We start from the raw sequence: 27,278 nt of genomic DNA, 5'->3' as shown, positions 1-27,278 counted from the left end.
TTACTCTACACAAGGCACAAGAACCAGAAGTGGAAACTGAACATTAAATAAAAGGACCGACTTTTATTTAAAATAAAATGCATTTGTACATAGTCTTTAAACCACAGACTATCGGAACACAATACTGGTTATTCCTCGGCGCTGGGTGGGACGGGAGCTCCCTTATTAGTATTAATTCTGCACTGGTGCAATGTATGGGGACATCCCAACTCCAGGCATTAGAGTTATTAAGGACAGTGTTGCACAACTCTAACAAAGTCATACTTAACTTAGATAAAAATGTATTGTACGTCAATTTTTTTTTCTAAATTGCTATCCATATCCTTTTAAAAGCACTATATAGTTAATGCGGACACTAGATCTATGCAAAATTCTAGTTGGCTTGTGAGACTAGTTAAAAAAACTGTACAATTTTATAAAATTTGTGTTTTTACATAAGTTACACAAAACTTATACTTCATAGACCTTTACTTCATATTGTAATGAAAAAGTTTGCATATCATAGGCAGACAGTGAGTATGCTGGTGAGTACTAAGAGTGTTGTAATACAATACAGTGTTTTAAAAAAAAAAAAAAAAAAGAAGAGAGAGACAATATAAATGATTATCCAAAGGAAATAGTTAACAAATAAACCAAACTATAACAGACTAACAGAGGACTGTTCTTCAGGGCCCCACACAACTATCTTCAAAATAACATCAGGCATCTGCAACTGTCCTGATTCATGTAGTGTGAAAATAGAGATCAAAATTCTACTCAAAGGGAGGAGGACTTAAAAAAAAAGGAGGTCAAATTTACAGTATAAAAAAAAAAAACACTAAAGAAAAAAACATGCATTAAACATGATAAATAGACTTCATATAGTTTAAGCCCTGGATAGCTTTATAGTAGATGGCTTAGAGTTCTCTTTATAATTTGGCTATCTTAAATCAGTCAAATCTGATCATGATCTGCCCATTGTGTCTTGTGTCTAAAGACCAGCGGCAGAATTTGCTACATTATGTAGCCTATAAACTGTCTCTTCATAGCAGATTAACGGAAGTGCTCATTAGTGCACACACATTAACTGGTCTGGTAATGCAAAAATTTCCATGATTAAAAAAAAAAAGATACATTTCAAGCTTACTTTATTAAGCAGCATATTTCAAATAACAGCTTTTAAAGTTAAATATTAATATGGCCATGGGGTTTCTCTCAGTATACAATACATCAAACTCACACCCAACCGCTGGTAAGTTTGTAAAACATCTCTTCGTCTAAACTTTCATTCTGGTCTTTTGCTCGCGTTGACAAGAAGATGTAGCCACCAATGAATTCATGAACCACTTTGCAATCCACCTCAGTGCAAATGAAGGAAACCCTTACATCATCTGCAAACTCTACGGTAACCTACAGTGCAAAGCACACTGGATTAGGATCAACAAGATGGTCATGTTAATTATACCAACTTCAAGAGTTCCCCCTGTCCACATTACTGTGCTTCTCCATTAGCCCAGATGTATTCTGTATTGTCTAAACAAACACAGTTATGTAGCTTAAGATGAAGCAAATATTGTTCTTGTCCAAACATTTTAAATCTCCTTTGCCCCTGATGGAATAAAGTCTCCCTTGTAGTAAGCAACTGTTTAAAGTTTCTTGCTTGATATTCTGTGTCTATTTTCTGAAGAGAAAAAATGATTGGATAGAGAACTATTAGGGGCCAGCATTTGCCCCCCAATTTATTAGTTTCCCCCAAGAAGCCTATTATGATTCTGTTAACAGTCTCATTTGAAGTCTTCAGAAAAATCTCCTTCCAGTGATGTACTGTTCATAGGCACCAACTTTCCCCAGCGCTGGTGGGTGCTCGCGCCCTCCCCCCGCCCACTGCCTTGACTACACCCCTTCCCCACTCCCATCCCAACCCCTTCCCCAAAGTCCACGTCCCAACTCCGCCCCCTCCCTGCCCCATCGGATCCCTCCCCCAAATCCCCGCCCCGGCCCCGCCTCTTCCCCGAGCATGCTGCGTTCCCCCTCCCTCCCAGCGCTTGCCGCGTGAAACAGCTGTTTTGCAGTGGCAAGCTGGGAGGGAGGGGGGAGAAGCGGGATGTGGCGCACTCAGGGGGAGGTGAGCTGGGGCGGGGAGCTGCCGGTGGGTGCAGAGCACCCACCAATTTTTCCCTGTGGGTGCTCCAGCCCAGGAGCACCCACGGAGTCGGCACCTTTGGTACGGTTTATTAATTCTTGAGGCCAGTAGTGTTGCTAGACCATACCAGTCAGACTCTGGGATGAGCAAAGCCAACAAGTTCCTTGCAGAGCATCTGGTCTGAACAACGTGGGATACTGTGGCTTAAGGAACTGGTTAAAAAAATCCAAACCGCCCCAAAATTTAAAGCTACTGGGACATATTTTCAGCCCTCAGCCTCTAATTGTGGATATTCACAGGCATGTGCCCTTTAAATAATCTACCACAACAGTGGGAAGTTTTAACCAGGCATTGCACCTGCAAAGTGCTGGTGGGAGTTTATGTATGTATGAGTAAAAGCTGGTTAGAGGACCAGCTCAATGTTTACACAACAGCATCTGATACTGACTGCCCATTAGTTCCACAGAACTCTAAGTTGGGCTGCAAATAAAAAAATGAAAACTAAAACAAAACAAAATCTAGGTAATTTAGCTATACACAGTAAGCAGTCCAGTATTACCCTCTTAGCCCAGAAATTTCATTTTGCTTAGGTATCGGGCTGCGTGTTTGCACACAGACTAGAAACATCTGCTGAGTAATAAGGGTCTAATTAGGGTTTAGTGAAAAAAGGTCACTGAATAGTTTTTAAACACTGGTTTTTAAAGATTCTCCTGTTGGAGTCAGAAAGAACCTTTTCGCTGACTAATGGAAGTAGAATAGGCCCCCAAATGACAAACACTGATTATACATTAGAGCTAAACAACGTCTTCCTAGAAATATTTATTTATTTTTTAAATGAAGCTAAATAAATAAAAATCAGAAAACTTTACTAGATCACCAAGACACAAAGCCACCCAATCTAGACAGGTTTCAGAGTAACAGCCCTGTTAGTCTGTATTTGCAAATCCTGGGGGGGAAGGAGGGGGAGGAATAAACAAGGGGAAATAGGTAACCTATTTCCCCCCCCCCCCAATGTTCCTCAGACGTTCTTGTTAAACCCTGGATTTGTGCTGGAAATGGCCCACCTTGATTATCATACACATTGTAAGGAGAGTGATCACTTTAGATAAGCTATTACCAGCAGGAGAGTGGGGTGGGGGGAAGAGAAAACCTTTTGTAGTGATAAACACACATTTTTTCATGGTCTGTGTGTATAAAAACATCCTCACTGTATTTTCCACTTTTATGCATCCGATGAAGTGAGCTGTAGCTCACGAAAGCTTGTGCTCAAATAAATTGGTTAGTCTCTAAGGTGCCACAAGTACTCCTTTTCTTTTTGCCAATCTAGACAATCACCAGGCCCAGCTAGGTGGGGGAGGTGTGATACAGTCGTTATTTCCAAGGAAGTAGTAAAATCTTAAGTGGATTCCTTATAGTGTATAAGAAACTCTTGGGGATGCTGTAAATGAATTAGCTCACACAAGACTGAATTGCACTCAAAAACCCTACACAAACTGTAAATAGTTTAAAAAGAAATCTTGGACTCAAAGGAGAGAAAGAGAAATAGTTTATGAAACCAAGCAGTGTCCTCCCATCCGACAAAATCAGGAGGAACTCTCAGGCTAAATCTAAGTCATGTGTAGTTCTTATCAAAAAGACGCCTTACAATGGACATTTGGGCAAACAACAGTGTCTCCCCAGCTCTGTAAATGCGACCTTGCTTACCATTTTTATTTCCCAGTTTACATTCCATTGTTTCATGTTGCTGAATCGCCATGTTTTAATTGCATCTCCGGTGCTTGCATCCATTCTTATCAGTCTGTTGTAGGCAATTCCAATCAGCTCTTCTTTCTTGCCCCCTTGGAATCTATGACATTTAGATTTATAAAAGGTAAACCTTAAACATATGCAGAAATGTTGTTTGTTCAATTATTGAACTGACTCATAAAACAAGCTGAACCAATGTAATTTTCATTTTTCTTTCCAGTGCTGATGCAACTTATTACTTCAGAGCTACAGAGAGGATCAATAAATGCAGCAATGGATTAAAATCCTTCCCCAGACATTTAAATAGAATTCTAAGTATTACATGCAAATAACGTTGCGTGTGAAGTTATAATTATGCATATTAAAGCATTTTACAGAAGCTGTTTCTGTCTAAACTACACTGTTCCCAACTAGGAATATCTCATAGTAGCTTCAAATAAGACAATAATCTGCACATTCATACATGAAATTTTACTTTATTACTTAGCAGAACCACTGACCTTGCAATAAAGTGTGTGATGCCAAATTCTGGTAGAGACTGCCAAGCTTGAATAAATCGCATCTTGGCTTCAATTAGACTCATCTGAGCTACATTCTGATGGGCCTCCAATATCCTGGCTGTGATCTGAATGTGATTAGACACAGTCTTCAGGCAACTGTTGTAACGTTTGAAATATTGTGTAAACCACACGCCCCCCCAAAACCATAACAAAACAAAAAAACAAAAAAAACAAACAAACCCTACACACCCAAAACCATGCATATAATGTTAGACTCCCTGTTGGGAATTTTAGTAAGTCAATTACACTGTCAAACAGATGTTTGCAGTTTCTAAACTGCATCATACGCTATCGATCATGAAATGGAGTATGTCACAGAAAATAGCTGCCATTCTTGCCATAGTTAATAAAAGATAAATATGGAGCTGCTTTTACCTAAGCACCACTAAATATTTGTGGGTATTATTTTTATATACCAGGCATGATTATAGATGCAAACATTTTGGGCACACATTAAATTTTAAGATGCACAATGAGAATCAACTCCTGAAATGTACATTTCTAGTATAAAGGATTCTTATTAGCAGATTGACAGCATAAAATCACTGGGGATCATCATTAATACTAAAAGAGTTATGTTCCTCTAGGTGTTTTGTTTTAGGACTTCTCTCCATATGAAAGGGTTTTAAACTATTTTTTAAATTAAATTTATCTGAATTTTAAATTTATTTATTTTTACTGTCACTTACCAAGTCTCTTATATAGCCTGGCTGTAGATGACAATGCGAATAAAGGAAAAGGAATCAGAAAGAAAAAAAAAAGCAATCAGAAATATGGCAATAAAGCAAAGAAAAAAGTGCAAATTATCTGCAAACTGAAGTTCAAGCAAAAAACATGCAAATTTTCTTAGGAAGGAAAACAGCAAAAAGTGAATGCAAGCATGAAAAAGGGAACAAGGAAACACAGAACTATCCCTCATTCTACAGCCATCAAAAATTAGGAATGTCTCATTCATCTAGAATGAGATATGTACGTTTTATAGGCGTTTCAGAATTCCACCAGTGGCCAAAGTCAAAAATAGAGGGAAAATTCCCATCCTCAGCCTTCTTTCAAGGTCTTTGGTTGAATGAGACTCAGGTGTACTTCTCTTTAGAGTGCGCAAAGCCATTTACCATTTAAAAAAAAACTAGCTTCGGTCACTTCAGATATGAGGAAAATATCCCCATAGTACCTTTCTCAGAGAATAAATTAAAATGCCCAACACAGTTCAGTGGCTACAGAGATTCTAAAATTACACGAGGAAAACAAAAATTAAAATTGCCATCTGCTTTATGCATCCTCTTTCCTGAGGATACAACTACACTAAGGACTGCAACCGTAAATGCAGTCTTCTGTTTATTTTGGACTGAATGTTTCTTAGATGTAAAACCACAGAAATTCATTGGTCTGAGCAGAGTAAATGCCACAAAACCAAATCAGAATTCACAAATTAATATTTAAACACTATGAACCTAAACAGTTTGCTATTGTGTTTCTGTCTTAGCACGTCCTAAATCCATTTGCAAACCTGTAATATTGCAAATGTCAGTTTACAGTAAAACCATGAACCAGTTAGAGGGCTGGTTTGTAAACCAAGTGTCCGTATCGCCACATTCCTAAGCAGAACAACTCATCCATCTGATACAATAATTAACGTGATCAAGGACATTCACATTTATATTGACCTATTGAGATCATTAGTCCAATAATGAGACTATATGGGTTAGTGAAAACTTGACATTTATCTTTAACAGATCAATGGATATTGTAAATGTACATTTCAGATAAATTTGCACTTGGTGAGAAGTTTCCCCCCAAAAATTACCCTCAATTTAATAAACTGCAATAACTTGGTGTTCCTTTTTTAGCTGGCAGGCTACATTCCATGAATTCCCTGAGGGCAGCATTTCCTCCATTCCCCATTACTCCCCCATCACATGATGCTGTGTGATAAACAGTCTCAATGCAACTTACACAACCTCCAGGACACCAAGAAGGAGGAAACTAATAAAATGCAAAGGGGGCAAAACTGCTGAACATTCTTGCTGCCTTTATAAATGAAAGGCTCTATTTATACTTAACTAATCTTCAAAAGGGATCTGTGGCTTCAGAATTGTTGGCCTGGCTTTTATAAGTCTTTAACTGCTATCTCCAGTGTTGCACCTATTGCTTCTTAACCAAGATATAAACACACTATGTAAATAATACAAGTTAATTGTTTCCCCAGTGTCTATTTTACTAAGATCAAGTCTACAATGTCTTATATATGTTATAATTTGTTATATATGCAATCCTTCCCCGTCCCCATAAATATAAAGGCTTATTCGGAGAATAATAAGGGCTATAGAAAATGAAATTCCACTGTCAGGAAATCATACTGTGCCAATAAACAGCTACATTTTCCCGCTTCTCTGCATGGCAATCCCCCTTCTGATTTCCAGAGATCAGATTCAGACACAGTAATTTAACTACAGATTAACAATCAGTGTACTTGAGTTTACTAAATCATCAGAGACACTGAGCAATGCTTTAGTTATTTTTGCAATTTTAGCCAAATACTGTGAGACTTTGTGCAACCCACGTATTTGCTTGTTTTGTGGTAGAAATAATATGATTCTACCATTCACTGACTAGATATAGATTACTACTCAAATTAAGTCACAGTTCTTTAAAAATATACATTTTCAATGGCTGGTATTTCATCTATTTACAAGTGTTGGAACAGTGCGAATAAAAAAAATACAGACTACATTACAGCAAAGCCTGTGTAGAACACTTTGTAAACAACGGGAACCTAAATTAATCCCAAGAATTTCTGCATGAGCTTTGTGCACATAAACTGAACTAAAAATCAATTCCTACTGTTGATTTACTCTGCCACAAACATCCCATTACATTAATATTACGGTATACAGAATTGACCAGTTTACTGATGTGCAGATGTTCTTTTCTGTGTACCATATTATAGAAGTTTCAAAAATGTGTGTAAAATAATTGACCCCCATTGTTCAGACTCTGGGAGATTGTCAACGTCTGTTATCTAATTGCAAATTTGACATACATAGTCTGAATAAAACATATTTAAGATGATCACTGGGATCACATGCTGCAATCACTTGATATTGGTTCAAAACCAAAAATTAAATTTACACACGATTTAAGTAGTAACATTGTCAAATTCTGTTAAAATGCATTAACATCCGATGTACCTAGGATGAAATCTTAACCCCAGTGAAGTCATCTACTGCCATGACAAAACTCCCATTGACTGCAATGGGACCAGGATTTCACTCTTTGGGTTAAACACAAGATTTCTGGAAAATGACTAAAACCCCAGTACCTGTTTGTTCTTGTACTTTTTCAGGTAGCGAGGTGAAACCAGACATTCTGGATTTATGTCAGTTGTGACTTGTTCTGGGATTAACTGTGGATCTGGATTCAAATGCTGCATCTTCAAAAATGACAGAATATTCTGAACTTCTAAGTTGTACGAGCTGTCTGCCATGGTCTTGCCCTTGGAGGCTAGCCTGCAGGCTGCCATCCAGTGTGCATACTGCTTCTCCTGCAATTAAAGGGAAAAAGGGCACTCAAAAGGAAGGCAAATCTTTCTTTTTTCTGTTCAAACAAAGCTCTGTCGAATTTTTCAGTATAAGAATCGAACATTTTTCAGTACAAGAGACATACAATGGGCCAAAACTCTGACCAAAGTGTAGGATATAACAGTGGTACATAAGAAAAAGGAGTAAGAGCCAGTCTTGTACATTACATCTATATACACACAATGCTGTGCGTTTGTCAAAAGAATATGACCAGCCTATCAAAATGTAAACCATGGTGGAGGAGTATATTGGGGGCAAAGAGAAAACAAAGCCAGTCAGGGACTTACATTATCACAGCGAAGCCAGATTTCATTCATACCATCTGCAACTGGAATCAGAAGTTTGATATTAAACTTCTGACCAGAGATGTTTACATCAGGAGTAACCTCGCACCCTGTAATAAAAGAGCTAGTGATTAGTGTGTATGGAGACACAGGCTCTAAAAACAAAACAAAACAAACACACACACCACTCCAGTCTAATAGTATTAAAACAGTGTCCCAGTGATATGATGTGTTATAACCTGGCTGAAGAATGTACACCATGCTTTGTTTTTAAAGCAAGTAAAAAATTAAGGGAAATCAGAGGAAAAAGTACAAAACAGTGTTAGGAGCAAACTGATGTCTTGCAGCTAAAGCCAGAGCTATTTGCCTGGTTGCAAAGGGTGTGGTACTGCAGATAATAATGTAAACCCACATTGCGGGATTTAGCTAACTGTTTAAATTACAATCTAGGCTATAACATTTCAGCTTCTGTGGTGAATCATCTCCGAGACGATGGAAGGAAAAATGAAAAGCAAGATCTATTTTGAGGGAGAAAAACAAAAACGCTATACAAGTTCAATTAAATTTGGCATTACAAAATTTGCTTGACCCTTCATTTCCTCTCAAATGGACCAACATTTTGAATGGAATTACCTAGTCTAAATAATTCTCTTATAACAGCAAAACCAGGTGTCAGGTGGGGTGTTACTAATCTAAAACTATCATCCTGTAAAAATTACATGGGTTGGGTGTGCTGCTTATACCTTCAGTACTGAGGCACTACTTTTCCTCAAATTTGGTTGCTGAAAAATCTTAAAATGTTTGTATTAGATGTTAGGCATTTTGAGAACTCCAGTTTCTTGAAAACATCTAAGTTAACGTGGGCTTCATTTCAACTCAGTCTCCAAGATTCTTTTAAAATGCAGTCAGAAGCAGCAACGTCAAAAGCTCCCAAAAAGGTATTCCAGGCTACACATCTCCGTAACTATAGTCTGAGATCATTTGGCAGCCTGTCTGTTGTTGCCTTCATGGTAAAAAATTAAAGCTGTCAGTAGTTTCTGCTGTTCCATAGCCCTCTGAGCTGGAATAGTTGACTTCTGAATATAAGAAAGGCCAGCAGCCTTAGGAATTTTAAACGTAATGTGCAAGTCTTACACTGGGACTTTACAGCGCTGCCACTTTCTCGCTCAGGGGTGTGAAAAAAACACCCCCCTGAGCGCTGCAAATTTCAGCGCTGTAATGTGCCAGTATAGATAGTTCACCAGCCCGTTATAGATGTGTTTTTTTTTAGAATGCTGAGCTGTGTTGTGACTACACAAGCCACGTTAAAGACCTGCCGTGGCAGCGCTTTAACGTTGCCAGTGAAGACGTCCCGTAAGACTTGTGTGCTTACATAACAGGGGAGAGGAAAAAAGGCTGCATTTGGAGAGAAAATATTGCTATTTACAACTCATTTGATGAAGTCTAAACTTGTTTATTTCAATAAGTCCATCACAAAAAAAAAATAGAATTACATAATATATAACTTATTTTTGCTTCACTCTAAAAGCCAGACACATGTACCATCAACTAAAATAAATGCAGATCTCAACAATGAACTTTGAATATTTTTTCTGTGTGAAAACAGGCTAAGTTTTCCACGAGCCTGCTGATCCATACAGCATTATTTATGCTATCATCACAATCACTTATTTAGAAGTGTATTTTTACACCATACTTAGAAACCTCAGTCACTTTTCCTTTAATACTCAACACTTCCTTTAATACTCAACACTACATATGAAGTGTAAAACAAAAGGAATTTGAATGTAGAAATAAATGGTGACAATGACAGACTTGTTTGGATAACGTTACTAGAACGGCACGCATCTCTCCTTACCTCTTAAGTTCATTTGGTGAGCTGGAGTCCCACTGGATTCATCTTTGCTTTTATAGCAGGAAATGGATGTGTCTTTGAAGGTGCACCAGTATTGCTTGTAACCTTTTAGCGTCAGTTTCTTAGGCCTGCCAGACAGGTTGATATTACTACATTAGATCTACAATTCACCTGGGTAATAGCGCTTAGTTTAAGGGACATTGTAGGTAGCTGGGCTCTTAAGCTGATCTTCTGTACCTTGAACATGTCCCATATTGAAGTTCCTAAATTCAGAAAGCCAGATGCGCAGCTTTTCCCTTTGCTTACCTCCCCAACCAAATCTTGCTTCCGCAGGGTTTAAAACCCCGACCTTACAATGATGTACAGTAAACAAACTCATGCATGAGTGATCCCACTGGATCAGTAACGGAGTTGCACAATTATTTGTCCGCTTATTTTCATTACCCTCTTACAGAGAAGATTTATTCAAGAAAAATAAAAAAGGTTACAAGCTTGGACTCTTGACTCCAAGTACTTCCATAGGGGACAAGTGTCAGAGTAACTCCTACTAATGCCTATAAAAAGAAGCTTCCATGAATCATGGAAAAAGGTTGTTTTTCTTCTGTAATATTAAAAGAAAGTTATTTATTATTTTGAAAGTTAATGCTTTGATATTTAATTGAAAATCATGATGTTTGTTAAACAAAAAAAATCAGAGCCACGCATATGTAATCTTTTAGGCACCTGATTTCACATGGTTTATTACAGCTGTCTCTCTTGCTTGCCCCTTACAAAGGGGTCTGTCCAGTGAAAGGTTTCGGTTCCCTCTCTGTGGGAGGCCTGAGTCCTGGACGCTAGCTCCACAGAAGCCCTTCATGATATTCTGTTCCACCAAGCCATAAGGGGATGTAGAAGTAGCCATCCTCATGCGTGAAACCCACAGAATTCTAATCCCCATCCCACTGGATTTTACATTTCACTCTAGTGGATCAAGTATTTTAGTTGCTAATGGGTGAACTTCGAGAAAGGTTTAAGAAGCTCATTCCAGCATAAAACTTCCGGTATTTAAAGCACTGATGCACCTATTTTGGCCTCCCACTGCGTACCTGCAACCCATTTCATCACCCAGCATAGCTCTCATTGACTTTCTGCCTCCTTAAGACGACCGGTACCCCCCCATACCGGGTGGGCACCAGCTGAAGGGGAGGACACATAACCTCCCCACGTCTCCTCCCTGCCCCACTCCCAGCCCGGGTACCCCCGTGCTCTCCCCGCTGCTCCCCACGTTACCAGTGTATGTGTGCATGGGGCTCTGTCCTCCCGCGGCGCTGGCTCTCCCCCACCCCCTGGCATGTTTGGCTGCTCTTCTTGGCAGCCGAAGCCAGGCAGGGAGTGGGACAGAGCCATTCCTGGATGCTGCCCGGTGCAGTGCAGCAGCTGCCTGGGAGCGCGCTGGGCTGTGGCAGCAACAGCCTGTTCCCCGCCCAGGCTCAGCAAGTCAGAGGGCCCCCTCCGCGGCATGCTCAGAGTCAGCTCCCGTTCCCAGAAGCAGAGCCTGGGCAGGGAGCGGGTTGCCACCCCTCCCCCGTCAGGTGGCAGGCTCTCTCACAGCCAGCATGCTTTGTGCGCAGCAGCCGCCAGCTGCGAGAGTGCCTGCAGGAGCAGACTCTGAGCACGCCGGGGGGAGAGGGGGTCCCCCCCCCCCGGCTCGCTCAGCCGCTGTCCCAAGAAGCTAAGCCTGGGCGGGGGGCAGCCTGCTACTGCCACAGCCAGGTGCTCTCCCAGTCATCCGGGATGCTGCGCTGCACCGGGGAGCGTGGCTGGAAGAGGCTCTGGCCCTGCCCCTCCCTCTCCCGGCCTGGGGCTGGCTGCTGAGGGGGGCCACTCGACCCTTCGTGACTCCCACGAGTCACTGGCTACTTCTCTGCTTGCCCTGCTTCCTCCATTTTAAGGGTAGAGAGCACTGTGTGGCTCAATAAGCCTTGGACTACACTGTTCAATTCCCAACATGTGAAATGTAAAGAGGAAATGCCCAGGAAACAGCAGGAAAACAACTGACTCCTCCTGTCCAGTCTAAAGACTGTAGGGAGAGAGAAGTCCTTGGTACTGGAGGAAGCCTGGAAACGTGGGGGAAGGGTTAGGAGGAAGTCAGGAGGTGGGGGAGAAAAATAGAGCCAAAGGCCCAGCTTTTAAATGAAGTTAGTGAAATGAAGTTCAAGTGAAGTTTAAACCAAGTTAGTGAAATGAAACTTTTAAATGAAGTGTTGGTTTCGGGATGAGCAGATGTCTGGTCTCACTCATATTTTGCCTTCATCAGTTTTCTCCATCCTAAAGTTCTAAGATATCACAATAGCCCTGTATGTGGTTGTGGGAAGGAAGGCTCAGTTTCAAAAAGTTTGCTGCCATGACTCCCCCAGTTTTCATTTAAAGATGTTCAGCCTCTAGCCAGAGAAGAAGAGCGAGCAAGTTTTTCCATCATTTGTCTGTGTGTCTTGATCCACGTTTTCCTTTGCAACCCTCATTTTAACCTGCAAGGGGCAAGGCAGGGCACTTTGGCTACTAAGCTTAGTCATCAGGCTGGTAGGTGTGAGGTAAGTCTCTCAAGCCCCAGGGACAACAGTGTTTCTTTCATGAATTAGTATAGCAACTTCTACACTCTAAAACATGCCCGAAGAATGCAAAGGACATGTCTCATCCAAGATTGGGCCAATTTATACATACAGTCATTTAAATGCGTTTCTTATAACTTACTGCCTGGCCCCATTTTTAAAAAAAAGTTCTCACAATACACTCTAGTCTCTTTATAGGTGAGTCAAGTCCTTTACAGTTAAGATATTCTCTTTAGGAAACCAGATGCCTATAGGAACACACCTTGGTTTCAATCTAGATCATCTGCTGCCTGTTAAGTAGTGGCAGCTTGAGCTGAAGCCATTCTCAGCACCTCAGACACACTTGGCTTTTTCTTTGGTGGAAGGCTAAAGAAACAGAACAAAGCCCCAGTTCGTCCAAACTGCAGCAACAGATGAAGCAGATGCTGTAGCTCAAGCAAAGACAAAGATGATGATTATAGCAAGGTCTGGAGAATTTAGGATCCTAGAGCACCCACTGCTTTGCCTTATAGATTTTTTAGATTTGTTTAACCTTTCTGTATATTAAAAATTCAATTTAAATATTCACCTCCTCTTTCCTTAGGCACATGGATCCAAGAGAGTCTAGTGAGTCTAACACCTTCCAAAAGATAAAATGATGTTAGTCCCACAACTCTAGTTAGCTAATCAGCTAGCTTCCCAAGTTATGCCTTTATTAACAATTAAGTATGTCAAACCGTATCAAAAACTAAGCCTCTCTCTTTTAAAAAGAATTCACACAGATGGATAGACACACTAGCTCTGAAACTGTGCTGTAGCAATCAAAATACACCACAGAGACCCAGACTGAGTCAGGTACTATAGCTAACCTGATAAATATGCCTTACAAGATGGACAAAAAAAAACTTTTTCAGTAAACAAATGACAGGCTACGGTTCAAGAAGACAAACCATTACAAAATAAAGGTTAATTACAACCCTGTTCTCATGCAGTTGCTTTTCTTCTGTTCCTAATCCATGAAGTCTCATTGAGATCTATGCACAGATTCCAGAACTTTCATCATCTCCCTAACATGATGCACACTCAATTGCAAGAGATGCCCATGACTGCCAGAATATTAGTCAAGATTCAAACATGACTATTCCCAGTTTCCACATACCATGATCCAATTTATAACTAAAAAAAGCAGTACATGAGCCGGAAGAGCACTGCAGTTAACTCAGACCTGCTCCTTTTGGCAGCCAGAAGAGAACAAGCAGATTAGAAGGACACTTGTTTGTTATTCATCTAGTCTCTCAAACCAAGAAAAGCACTTGAGTAAGGTTTCTAGTTTCATGACACAGTTCTAATTTTAGGATTGCCTGATTAACTTCCTAGCATAACATAATATAAACATTTCAGCACCAGCTAATGGTGAAGAGTAGCGAAAGCATGTCCCCTCCCGCAACTCCGGAGGGGTATGGGTGGGAGGGTGGGGAGGGGCATGGAGCAATGAAATTCTTATACATCTGAAGAACTGAATCAGTGTACTAGAAAATGTAGTAAAGCTACAGCTGAGTCCTTTAAATAACGTTAAGTGGCCAGTGTATAGAATAGGTGCAAAACAAAGTGGAAACAAACAGGAAGTTTTAATATCTAGAGCACCAGGGTATTTTAGCTAGACTGCAACTATGAAGTCAATGTGTTAGAAGACATTTCACACATCACACAAACCCAAGCAGTAGCATGCAGCAACGAATCCAGACAGCAGAGCAGAAAGGGAATTATGCAGTACTGTCATTAATTATTCATTGACATTAGTTTCACAAGCGCCTCTTCCCATGAGTACTTACTTGAACACTTTAATGTAGTCGGCAAGCTCAGGAATCGAAGTGATGTCACCCTGAAAATAAAACATCATTAATTTGATTTGTCTGCCAGATACAAGACTCAGTTCTAGGATGGGAGGATCCAAAAACAAGGCACTGGGGACAGTGATTCAGTTTATAGGACAATGCCACGCCATTTCCTCAGTTACGAGGGGGGAAAAGCTTGATAAAACTTCATTGTCAAATGTCAAGGGCTCACAGATTAGACTACTTTATTAGAATACAGTTTATTTCACAGACTGAGAAAGAGAAGAAAATTCACTCCAAAGAAGTGCTGTTTTGAAACTCTTTTCTCAACACACAAGTAGCAGGAGACAACTGACTCATTAATATAGGTTTTTAAAAGGTCCGTACTGCACTTGAAGTTCTGGAGTTGATTCTGCACGCGCGCGTGCGCACACACACACACACACACACACACACACACACACACACACCTCTGAAGTAGTGTAAGACTGGCCTGGTGTTTGAGAAGAAGTACAGGTTCTTTACGACTTCACGGCTTTTCCCTTGAACCCGAGCCCCCAAAAAAGATGCTGCTTTAAAATAACACAGGGGGTTGTTTAATTGCTTCCCAATGGTCTAAAATGGCAATATCTTTCAGTATGGTCACACTGGACTATACTCCTAGAACATATCTATGGATTTCAGAGTCACAAAAAAACAAACAAAATATTCATCCCCGAGGTGGATACTGAAATGGACAGTCTCAACCAAATGTGCCATTTCTAAATTTCTTCATTCTTATCTGGCAGGGTAGGCTCCTCAATATGACATTTCGTGGCACTGAAATCTGAAGATTCCTCCTATTGAAAACTGTCTATATCCTACATAAATAGTGGCTTTCCTTCTTCCCACTATACATCCATCAGAAGCAGCACAAGTTAATACTACTAAAGCTCGGTTATCAATAATGATATTTTAGCAAGCAAAAAATCCACATTAATTTCAAAGATACGCTATAAAATAGTTTAAAAATATACTTAAGATGGCTGCTAAAAGAGAAAAAAAACCCGAATTTGAAGATTTTGGTCTTTTATGCCTTGAAAGGGTTAGAACATAAACAAGTGAATTCAGAGCCCGCATAAAGTGTGTGATGCTCCACTGACTGGAGTTACTCCTCTGAATGAAGATACCGAAACCTTTCAAGGTTGGCATTTGGCCTTAACTCTTCTTTCACAGTTCTATTCTATTGAAGAGCCAAGTACTACAATAGTACTGTGTTTTGGAAGTTTTATAATTTGAAACTAGTCCTGGTTGACTAGGGCTCCTATGTGCTACGGTAATACAAACAAACGTGATATAGGAAAACAACCCTGAAATATATTAAGCTACTTAAGGCCAAAAACACTATCCAAATGATATTTTCACCATTACTTGTTATGAAAGTTACATGTGAAGAAACATGGTGGCTATTTTTGACACCGTAAAGCTTTGTCCACTAGTTAAGGAATAGTGGAAGAAAAACTAAATATATTCAGAACTGAAAAAAGAAAAAGGAGTACTAGTGGCACCTTAGAGACTAACCAATAAATTGGTTAGTCTCTAAGGTGCCACTAGTACTCCTTTTCTTTTTGCAAATACAGACTGACACGGCTGCTACTCTGAAACCATTCAGAACTGAGTATTTTCTAAGCAAGTACAAGAAACAGAAATTAGTGCATTTAATTTGAGTTCTCCTTGACACTGCTGTATTTCACATGTATAATGGCTCAAGTTTTAGTGAGGCCATACTTCACCCAGTTTTCCAGCAGTGTAAGCTAAAGCTTAAGGAGGCCAGTGTGACTCACTTGTGGTCACAGAGGCAACCTGTGGTTCATACTAGATTAGAATCTAATAATCTTCATGCCTCACAGTTTGTTGCTATAGCCACAAATATATTGTATACTTCATTTCTACAGGAGGATCTTTATATGCTAGCTGATTGGGCAACATTATGGCAGGTAACATTCAGAGTAAGGGATACATATTAGAACAAACAATTTGATCTACTGATACGTGTCAATGGGTTCTAAATTAACTGTAAATACTCAGGACAGAGAAAGGAGGTATCTGAACAGCTCAGTGAAATCATCTGCTCAGTAACAGTGTTGGTCAAGGAATATTATATTGCATTAAGGGCTAGAGCACAATGCCAAAAATACTATCCCCGCTAGCGTGCCTTCATACTACATGGCAACCCTATGCTTAGTTCTAATCAACCCTTCTTATATCCAATACAGCAGAAACACTGTCCAGGGAAGGACAGCAAAAATGATCAGAGGAATGGAAAAGATTTCCACCTGAGGAGCGATTAAAAATATTAGGCCTATTTAGTGCAGAGAGGAGACAAATAAGAAGGGACCAAAGAAGGAAGGTTGCTTCATCAACAAACTTACTATAGTACCACTTAAGTCTGCCTGATCACAAGCATTTATTTAAACTTTAAGAAGTCATTAACTCTTACCAGAATCGTTGATGTTTTACCACCTTCTAAAGTAATTTCCAAATCAGACAGGGCAGCGTCAACTTCGTCAACTTCTTTGTCACTGTTGTTCAAATGATTTTCTGATGACATGATTGATAGTTTGTTGATGTGGTACTGAAACACAAGTTAGAGACCCTGTTGATTTTAAATACACTGTACTTTAACAGAATAATAGAACATCTATCTGACCAAGCAGAAATCTCACTATTGTCACATTCACTGTCACCCACTTAAATAGCTGTAAGGAAAAACCAAAAAGAAAACCATGGTACAATATGGTATCCCCCGGGATCACACTTTGAATGACCACAGCAACAACATTGGAGAAGAGGCTGGCAATCCATTTTAGATGAGTGCTATGCTGTTCTATATTAAAGTAACCAGAAGATAATACAGCTATAGTATTGCTCTATGCTCCCATTTAAAACATTATGGAAGTTTGTGCAATTGTGCTTGCAGTACAGACTCTACGGGGCAAACAATGGACTAGCCAGTTACAAAAACAGGCTACATTCCATCACCAATACAACAGAATTTATAAATGGAGGTCTGAAGCACAGAACTCATGGGTGGGATTTCTAAAGCATGCTCTGCGTTGGCCTAGCTCAGCTCCCACTGCAGTCAATAGGAGATTTACCATTAACTTCAATGGGAGCAGAGTTAGGCCAATGCTAAGTGCTTTTGAAAATTCCACCTGAAGTGACTTGGCCAGGATCACAGGGAAAGCATGAGAGTCAGAAACTGAACCCAGATTTGAGTCTCAATCCAGGGCCTTAATCACAAACCCATCCTTCCCTACTCAGTTTAGAATACGTGAATGACATAGTTGGCTCTACACAGGTTTGGGTCCAGACAACATGGTTAACATGCGGCAGACGATGGCATAAAGCTCTTTCTGTAACCATAAAACATTTTGCTGTATGGTGCTAGTGAAACTAGTTTGGCTGATCCTCATCCCTTCTAGCTTTCCATGTGACAGAACATCTCGGAACGCACTGCCTCAAGTGATGCTGGTGCTGCTCTGTGAATTCTGGGAGCTCTATCTCCCAGGCAGCACGGGATGGCTACCAGATTGCTTGTCCTAGTTTATTCTGGGGAAAGCTCAACTCGACTGTATGATAACTATGAACGTGCAAGCCCAGCTGACATGTGACTGTTGTGAAAAGGCTGCTGTGCAGACACCTCAAACATGGCTTTTGTAATAGGGTCCGAGGAGTCTAGCATGACCTAGTCACAAACCGGAATTGTACTCAGGGTAGATATAGGCACATCTCAACTCTTGTTCTAGTCTTCTTTGGATTTTGCAGGACAGACATAACCAAAAAACCCCAAACGACAACCTAATAATCTATTTTAGGCTACAACAAAGTTTACCCAGTTACTCATTCTATACCAGAAAGGTGCAATGGGAAATGCCAACTTGAAATGCAAATGGCTGGTCTTATCACATTATTACATCCTTCCCACACCAATATTGGGGCACAGGGTGGAAACTAGTCTCTTCCCTTCCTCTGTCACTTGCAGCTGCTTCCATCTGCTCTAGGGTGTTGAGAGATCAACTGTTCTCTCCTCCCTGCTAGGGTTCTTAGTTTTCTCTTCAGCATCCTCGTTTCTTCACATCAGTTGGTTTCCACTTGCCAGCCTCCTGGGGAATCTGTGGGTTGGCATCCACAGTGCATGCCTCAAATACATCCTGCAATTCCTGACGAGCTGATGGTTGGTGATTTCTCAGCTCTCTCCATTGGTGACTAAGTCTTTCCGACCAGTGCCCATCATCTTTTCTAGGCACTTATTTTCGAAGGCATCTAGTTCAGTGTCTAATATTTTGGTAGATCTCCAGCTCTCTCAGCCATATGCTAGCACTGAGATTATGTTTACATTAAAAATCCTCGGTTTTGTTTGAGCGCTGTATATCTTTGATTTCCATATCTCACGGAGTCTAATAAATGCTGGGGATGCCTTTCCCATCCTTGATGTCACTTCCTTCTTGAGGTCTCCATTAGTCAATATGATGCCGCCCAGGTATGTAAACTGTTCTACTTTCTTGATATTTTTGTCTTCTACTTTGATATTACTGCTTGATGCCAGGGTTTCAAGGATGTTTGCTTTAGCATAACTAGTTTTGAGTCCTACTTGGCCTGGTATTTTTGCCATATCGTCTGTGTAATTTTTTGGGGGACGTCATTCAGTTGCTCAATATCAGCAGCAAAGTCTAGGTCTTCTATGTATTTGCCATCTACCCACACTATACCAGTGTTCGTATTGCAAATACACTTCATTATAACAAATAAAATGGCTGGGATTGCCATTTCAGCAACTGCTACTATCTAAATTCCTTCTTTGTATTCCCTTGCAATAAAAGCAGCATTGTGCACATTCAGAAAAGTATTCATGCTCCTTAAAGACAGTGGAATAGAAACAACATTCAGATCTACAACAAATCTACAACACTAGAAGCAATTCTTCAAAGAAGTTAATGGATCAGCTACATTAGAGACCGCATCTCCAGCTATGGCGCTCCAAGAAGGTTGTGCGCCTCTGGGTCAATAAAGATCACAGAGTCCAGCCAAAAGCACACAAAGCATCTCAGCTGAGGGGATCTGGCTGTGGAATGAACTTCCAAAGGAGTACAGAAAAATCCAGAGTCCAACCAGCTTCAGGAAATGTTGCAAAATCTATTTGATAAACCTTTTTTTTTAATCATAAGCAGAATGGCATTCATAGCATGATCTGCTCCCTCTTTTACCTCACCAGAAAAAACAAAAACAAAAAACCCAAAAATACCTACACCCCCAAACAGAGCCTTCTATAACCTGAGGAAGAACGAGAGCCAGAAATTCCATGAAGTCCGCTAGGGATTTTGCTACTGCCAATCTATTTTATGCAGCAGGCACTCAGGCACTAGTGTAATGGGCAGCAGTATAAAACCCTAAAATAGAAATGATCTTTCCGGGGAAGAGCTATTTTCTCTGGTGTTCATTCAATAAGCATTTTTGAAGGCAGAAACTTGTGACTAAGTATTATAATCCAGAGAAGATATAATTGCCACAGCAATACCACAATTAAATCTACAAAGCTGAAACTATTGATGTCACAGTGGATGTCAAACATCATGCACCTTGGGTTGCTCTTATAGGAAAACTGGAGAACAAACTTTTACATTCTTGCTTTCTCTCTTTTTTTTTTTCCCCTTCAAAAATGACTGCTACGGGTTGAAATCCATACAGCCCCGGATCTGCTAGGCCAGAGATGTTTCTGTATGGTGGAGAAGAGAAGCAACCTGGCTGCCAGATATACTTGGGACCACCCTTAGACAGAGTTTACAACCAGTCTTATGGAAATGAATGGTAAAAGCATTCACCACGTGTATTACCGATGCCAAATTTGCACATAATATTCTGCACAACAGATAAATAGTTCTGGGAAACCCACAGATCATCATCAGCTGTTCTAGGGGCAAAGAGCCAGAAACATACAGTTCAGTAACCTAATGTACTTATTTGTATTTTTTTTAAAGGCAAAAAAAAGTCAAGATAGATACACACATCTTTGGGGAAAATAATCTAAATTCCTTTTCATGTGAAGTAACAAGTAGCAAATATTTAAATTACCTAAAAAGTTTAAGTAAACACTAGAGAATAGAAAACAAGCCAAGTTTCACTAGAACAGAAAGTTCAGCTTCCTGACAAAGATAAAGCAAGGCTTTTATTGAACTAGTTGAAGGGCATTTTAGTTTCAATCCACCCCTTGATTTAAAGCCTACAGAAGGCTACAAAATTGCAATGGAGTTCAATTAAAAAAAAGGGTCCGTCTCTTACCTGTAACGCTGCAAACATCATCATTTCTTCTTCCGTACATTCTATTTCTTCTAAAAGAATAGCCCATTTAGATTGCTCATAAAGCTGGTTGATTCTGATTGCATCGTACTATAGTGAAACACAAACACACACCACACACACATAAAGGACCTGCAAAAGAAGGCCTGGGGCCCTTTACACTTCAAACATATCTAAATAAAAGAGAACAAACATCACTAGACTTATTTTTACATCCAAATTTCTACTTGAAATTTAAATGCTAAACCACTTCAACATTGAAACAACCAGAATTCCCTTAACAGAGGCTCAGGCAACCACCTGCTTTTATTCATTTAGCAGAGTCTTGATGTGTAAACAAACAGATACACTGTATTTATCATTTGAAAGACACAGGATCGCATTTTCACAGATGGGCAGCTGAGCAGTAGCCCATACAAATGGGCGTGCAGGCATTCTGAGTGCAGACACTGATCTCCACTTTTTGAACGTTTCGCCATATGTACAAGACAGAAATAACTCAGTACCTTTGGATTCAAGTCAAAAAAGTTGTAGTACTTGAACCGGAGCAGTAAGGCCTCATTTTCTTTCACATCTTGTTCCATGAGCGATCTTGACGAATCCAGCCATCTGCAAGTTGTCAACAATAGATAACAAAAAAGGGTCTGGTTGAGACTTTGTAACCATTTTAAGAATGCAGTTTAAGTTTTTAATATATGTCTTTAACTCACCCTTGGTTGATCTTAGCTTTATCAAGAAGTGCTTGTGGCTTGTACATTTTTGCTAAGATTTCTGGGGATGTAATTGGCTGGCTGACAGCAAGTATACCAGGATTCCCTTCTGATAAAGCACTATCTCCAAACCAAGCAGAAGTTGGAGACAGAGGGCTTCCATCGTGAGAATCATAGGTGGGCGTCATTGTTTTGCTATAAAGTCCCGGACTTGAGTATATGCTTCCTAACAGAACAGGAACAAACATGTGAAGTCAGCTTGTGTTCAAATTCTGTACACTCGATGCAAACCAAATACAGTAAATAGATTTTAAAAATCCTGAGACTTAAAAAGAACAAAAAAAGGACACTGCAATGCTTGTTTTCCTATGAAAAGCTAACCTACTTTAACTATCCTTGATAAACAAGACAGATCAAAAGTTCACTTTACATTTAACCCATGTGAAAATACTCAGAAATCCACCCTTAGAGGTATGAACTGTGCCTTCTTATGTTTCTACAGCACCTAGCACATTGGGGGTATTACTGGAGACAATAAAAGTAGATAATCTGTTGCTTACGCATTTTGAAAGTCAAAGTTTAGAAGAGTAGGAAAATAAGGAGACAGCCAAAGAAATCACAGGGGACAGGGACAAAAGTCTAATGAGGTGGGGCTCACCTTTCACTGGGCCGATGTAAAGAACATCAGTGCCTACAGAGAAGGAAAGAAAGGAAGTGAGAAGGCAAGAGGGAGACAATGAGAGAAGTCAGAAACAAAAAGGGACAGATGAAGAAAAACATGCACAACTGTAAAAGACTTAGAATATTTTGGTTACATTATGTCATATTTGTTTGTTTTCGCAAGTTGGACTTGAAACCAAAACTACCCTGTTTAAACCATGCCCTAATTAAGTCAATTTTGACAGCCTCCATACATGTGAGATGTATCAGTAAGAGTAGCTGTTGCTATCTACTGACTGAACTTTATGAAATGTGCTGCTTACTCTTCAGAACAGCGTGTGGTCGCCTAGCCTTAAGACCTGCCTTTTAAAAATAGCTGATAATTATTCCATTGAGTCTGGTAAATTTTTCAAGCCCACAAATTCTATTTGAGGGAAGTTTTCAATAACCCTGGGAGTGGTGTATGGGTCATTCACCAGTTTGGATATTTTGACTCCTCACCTCCGTGTAACAAATTATGAAAAAGTCTGTTAGGCCTGATCATCACTTGCTCTCTTCAGTGGTGACCACTTTTCCCACTGTGTATATTTGTATTGCACATTGGAACAAAGGTGTAAACTTGAGAATGATATATTTAAACAGATTTGTCTTAAAACTAGAGAAGATGTGGTGAACAGGATATATAAAAAAAAAAAAAAAAAAGCTTTTTGTAATTTATTTATTAATAAAATGGCTTTGATTATACACCAATGGCCTGGATTCTCTGAACTCCTTATTGACAATCTGAACAGTCTATTTAACTGCTGAGACACCGGGAGTTAAGATTTCTTAACATGACTGCAAATTGCCTTGCCTCTTTACTGCACTTAATGCTGGCGAGAGTCCAGCTACCCAGATGCAAAGCAGGTCCTGTTTAGTAGTTTTCAAGATACTTGTGTTGCCACAGCGTGTTCTGATCATCTCAGCTGTTTTTGAAAGGGAAGAAATATGCAGTTGATCTGTATTCTTTGTGTCTCTCCAACTCTTGGCATAGCTCAAAAAAGCAGAATTTTAAATAAACCAACAGGTCACTCTGTAAAGGCTGCTTATTTTCACTTGAAAATGTGCAAGTCAGATTATATGTGCATTAAGTGGGGTGTGTGTGTGTGTGTGTGTGTGTGTAAAAATATTCTTCCAAAGTGTATAGTACTTGGCAGGTTTGAGCTCAGCATGAAAGCTGCTCTATAACAATTAGACTTTTCAGCCAAGTCCCAGCACGAGCAGAGAGAAATTGAGTCTTTTGGTTCAACTATTTGACTTAAGACTCCTGGTTCTTGCAGAACTTTCAACAGTATATGGAAGGGTTTTCTCTCACTGTGTGTTCAGGCAAACCTGATACTTGGATAAAAAAAATACTCTCTCCTTATTGTCGTTCTAGAGAATGTTAATAAATAAATGGCCAATGTTTTGGCAGGCTGGCTTTCATCAGGGCACACAGACCAAATGAAGTCCCAACTTCAGAGTATTATTTATGCTGAAACTACAGTCATCAATCCTCAGGGGGTTTATTTGGAAAAAAAAAAAAGTATCTCCTTCTTAAAGGGTGACAAAGGGTAGAATTTAAGCGTCAGCTTAAGCAGCTCCCTGAAAAGTTAATTAAATAACAAAAAAACCCAAAACATTCCTACCTGTTTAAAAGCAGTATGTTAGGGTACAGAGGTTACTTTACTCATTTATTTTGTGAGTTAGGGGAGGGAGACTTTTTGCAAGGTGGAGATGGATGGTAAAAGGGCAAGAGTGAAGAAATGAAAGGAGAGATGAGAGATTGGGTTTGTATTAAAACAAAGTCTATTTCAGTCTTCAGTTAGGCCATTCATTCATATTGCAAAATGCTTTTCTCAATTCAAAGCAGTTGGTCCAGAATTCTTTAAAAAGCTATTGTGTGTACTCCAAATCCAGCTGTCACAGTACTGTCCTTTCTTTAATTCACCAGTGTAAAATAGCTGCTCTTCAGAATAAACTTTTCTTACTTAAGATATGCAACTGGCCCCTATGTCAGATTCAGTGGGGGAAAAAGGGTGGTTTTCCTTTTAAAAAGGAAACAAAGTTTTCTAGCTCACAAGGGTGCAAAGGAAAGATTCCAAATGTGAAAAGGAGGAAACTGATGTAGAGCTGGCTTCCTAAGTCTGCAGATATCTGGAAATAACGGAGAAGTAAACAGTCTCCATTTCTCTCACTGGAGGTATTCCTTTTAATTATCACACTAAGACCCAGACTTTCAAAACTGAGGTACAACAACTACACACCTAATGAGTATTATTACAATTGTGTCTGCAAATCAGGCAAATGAGGTTGACATTGCTTTAGTATAAATAAAATATATTTCCAACGTCTTGTACCCATTGGACAGCTCTACATCGGCGCAGCTGCACCAATGTAGCTGTACCACTGTAGCGCGTCTGGTGAAGATGCTCTATGCCGACGGGAGAGTGTTCTCCCGTAAGCAAAACTACTCCATCTCTGTGAGAGGCGGAAAGGTATCTTGGAGTGAGAGCGTCTCCCGCCAACATAGCACCGGTGTGGACAGTGCTTAGATAGCTGTAACTTGCATCGCTCTGGGGGCTGTTCTTTTTTCAAACCTGAGTGATGCAAGTTAAAATCGACTTAAGCAGTAATATAGATCTGCCCACTGTTTTTCTTCTCTGAGGATTAAATTCCATTATTAGCTCTTCATTGCTTCTGTACAGATAGCCAGTGGTCATTCTCTCAGTTCACTGTTTTTCATGCCTTCTTTTAAAAGTATTACTATTGTGAAATGGAAGTGCAATGTAGTTACTTTTGTAAGGCTACACTGGTGCCCTAGGCACTCAATTAAACCAGACTCAAAGTGCTTCTATGGTCAGAAGAATGACTGTGTAAAATCAGTGCCATTTAATTCAGCAGATCCACACCCTGTACTCAGTCACATCCCCTTGATTTCTGTCACACATATATCCTAACTACTACTATCCGTGCAGGGGAGGAGATCCTGCTACAGCAGAGTAAGCCAGATTCTTTTCATGCCTGCAAAAGCCATGGACTTCATTGGGATCAAATACAAGCCAACACTCACCTCTGGAGAAAATCACACCCTAAAATGTGTCTCAAGAAATCAGTTCTCCGCTGCTCTTAGAAAACTATTCCCAATCTAAAGCCTTGCCTTTACTAGGAAAAGAGGTGTGTCTTAACACATCCTAAAACCCTAGTGTAGACAAGGCAGTTTGTTAGTTTTAACACGTTAGCTGGCTGAAAGAAACTATAATGGGGAGTTCAGGTTTACCTTGACCAACTACCACAAATTAAAGCCACAAACTTTTGTTGTTTACACTAGGATATTGTTCACCATGTGCTAAAAATACACCTTTTTAAAATACAACGCAATCAGGTTTACACATTTGTTCCAATGTGCAATACAAATATACACAACAGGAAGAGTGCTTACTGCTGGAGCGAGTGTGTGCAGTTATTCATCAGATTGCTGCCTAAGAGGCAAGCCTTGTGCTCATCTTCCATGCCCGCAGAAAAAGCGGGAAGGGAGAAAGAGCCTTGAGAGTAGAGCTGTACGTGGAGTGGGATACTGTTGGATACTGGGAACCTGCATAGGAGATTTACACTCAAAGCTTGCTACAGAATCGCAGCTCCTCGGTGATCCTTTCTCGAAAGGCTCCTAGAATGGAGAAGGACCAGGGCATCAAAAGTTATGTGGAAAAGCTGGCTGCATCCCTTGTTGGAACTGCAAACAAACAGTGAGAAAAGCAGCTACTGCAGCCTCAAGGTAGTAACAGCAGCTGCGGTACAGCTCTATGCCACACCGGAGCCTAGGGGATGATTGCATTCCTTTTCTCCCTAGCTCAGAACCTGGGTGGGGACACCATCTGCCCTTAAGGGAGTACAGTATATATATAAAATTGCATCCACACGCACGGGCGAGGACACACACACAGAAACTCATTCAGGTTGCCAAGTCAAGCACTCAAATAGTAGAAAATAAATTAAATTTTTCTGTGCAAACTATTTCCCAGACTCCTTGTTGTTTTTGTGGATACAGACTAACATGGCTACCCCCTGATACTTAACTATTTCACTATTTTCTCCTGCCTCCATACATCTCTGCCTCCTGCTGAATCCATGTTTAAACAGAAAAATTAGAATGACAAAATGTGAATGATAAATGGGAACTGTTTAAGAACATTTTGCTAGGTGCCCAGAAAACATCTTGGCTAAGGGAAGTGAGAGTAGCAATAATACAAATTATATCTGTAAGACACTCAAAAAAAAAGGGGTGGGTGGGTGAATTTGATCGCAATTAATATAAATTAGAAGTTAGAAATTATACAAAATTGTTAAGGGGTACAAAAGAACACAGAAAATCTACGGCCAGTAGAGTTAAGGACAGTAAGAAAGAGGTGGGGTTTTTTTGCCTTTGTTTGGTTGTTTTTTTTAAAAGCACAAGAGGAACAAAAGGAACCCTGAGAATGGCACTGGTCCATTATTAGATGGAAATGGTAGAGCTATTGATAATAATGCAGAAAAGGAGAAGGGTTCAATAAATATTTTTGTTTTGAATTTGGAAAAAAGCCAGATGTACCTGCCACGATAAAATATTTTCCATTCCAACTGTAACTAACGAGGATGTTAAATAGCTGCTACCAAAGTTAGACATCTTTAAGTCAGCAAATTTGGATAACTTGCATCCAAGAGTTTTAAAGGAGCTAGCCAAGAAACTCTGTGGACCATTAATGTTAATTTTCAGTAAGTCTTGCAATACTAGGGAAGGACTGTGAAAAAGCTAATGTTGTACCAATATTTTAAAAGGATAAATGGGATGACCTGGGTAATTATAAATAAAGAATTAGAAGAGGATAATATAATTAGTGCCAATCAACCTGAGTTTATGTAAAACAGATCTTGTCAAACTATCATTTTGATAGGATTACAAGTTTGGTTGATGTTATACTTTAAGACTTCTACAAGGCATTTGATTTGGTTCTGCACAACATTTTGATT

General features: G+C 39.8%; 1 protein-coding gene across 6 annotated transcripts in view; it reads right to left on the bottom strand.

Annotated features, from left to right (window-relative positions):
- Positions 1-61: 61 nt before the first annotated feature.
- The window catches only part of FERMT2 (FERM domain containing kindlin 2), a 100,846-nt gene continuing 73,629 nt past the window's right edge, over positions 62-27,278 (bottom strand). For 2 of the 6 annotated variants that reach the window (XM_074956504.1, XM_074956505.1), the window contains 11 exons: positions 21,594-21,819; positions 21,390-21,492; positions 20,866-20,973; positions 17,027-17,161; positions 14,545-14,594; positions 10,149-10,273; positions 8,294-8,400; positions 7,748-7,969; positions 4,369-4,493; positions 3,827-3,968; positions 62-1,389 (listed from right to left, as the gene is read on the bottom strand). In XM_074956504.1, coding sequence (XP_074812605.1) covers positions 1,216-1,389; positions 3,827-3,968; positions 4,369-4,493; positions 7,748-7,969; positions 8,294-8,400; positions 10,149-10,273; positions 14,545-14,594; positions 17,027-17,161; positions 20,866-20,973; positions 21,390-21,492; positions 21,594-21,819 — 1,517 coding nt within the window. In that variant the 3' untranslated portion in view covers positions 62-1,215. Of the gene's footprint in view, positions 1,390-3,826; positions 3,969-4,368; positions 4,494-5,117; positions 5,139-7,747; positions 7,970-8,293; positions 8,401-10,148; positions 10,274-14,544; positions 14,595-17,026; positions 17,162-20,865; positions 20,974-21,389; positions 21,493-21,593; positions 21,820-22,251; positions 22,285-27,278 lie in introns of all 6 variants that reach the window. The other 4 variants (XM_074956501.1, XM_074956500.1, XM_074956502.1 and 1 more) reach the window with 4 other exon arrangements.

Source organism: Natator depressus, chromosome 6, assembly GCF_965152275.1.
Source record: "Natator depressus isolate rNatDep1 chromosome 6, rNatDep2.hap1, whole genome shotgun sequence".
Taxonomy (NCBI): Eukaryota; Metazoa; Chordata; order Testudines; family Cheloniidae; genus Natator; species Natator depressus.
This window is presented reverse-complemented; position numbering and strand designations above follow the sequence as displayed.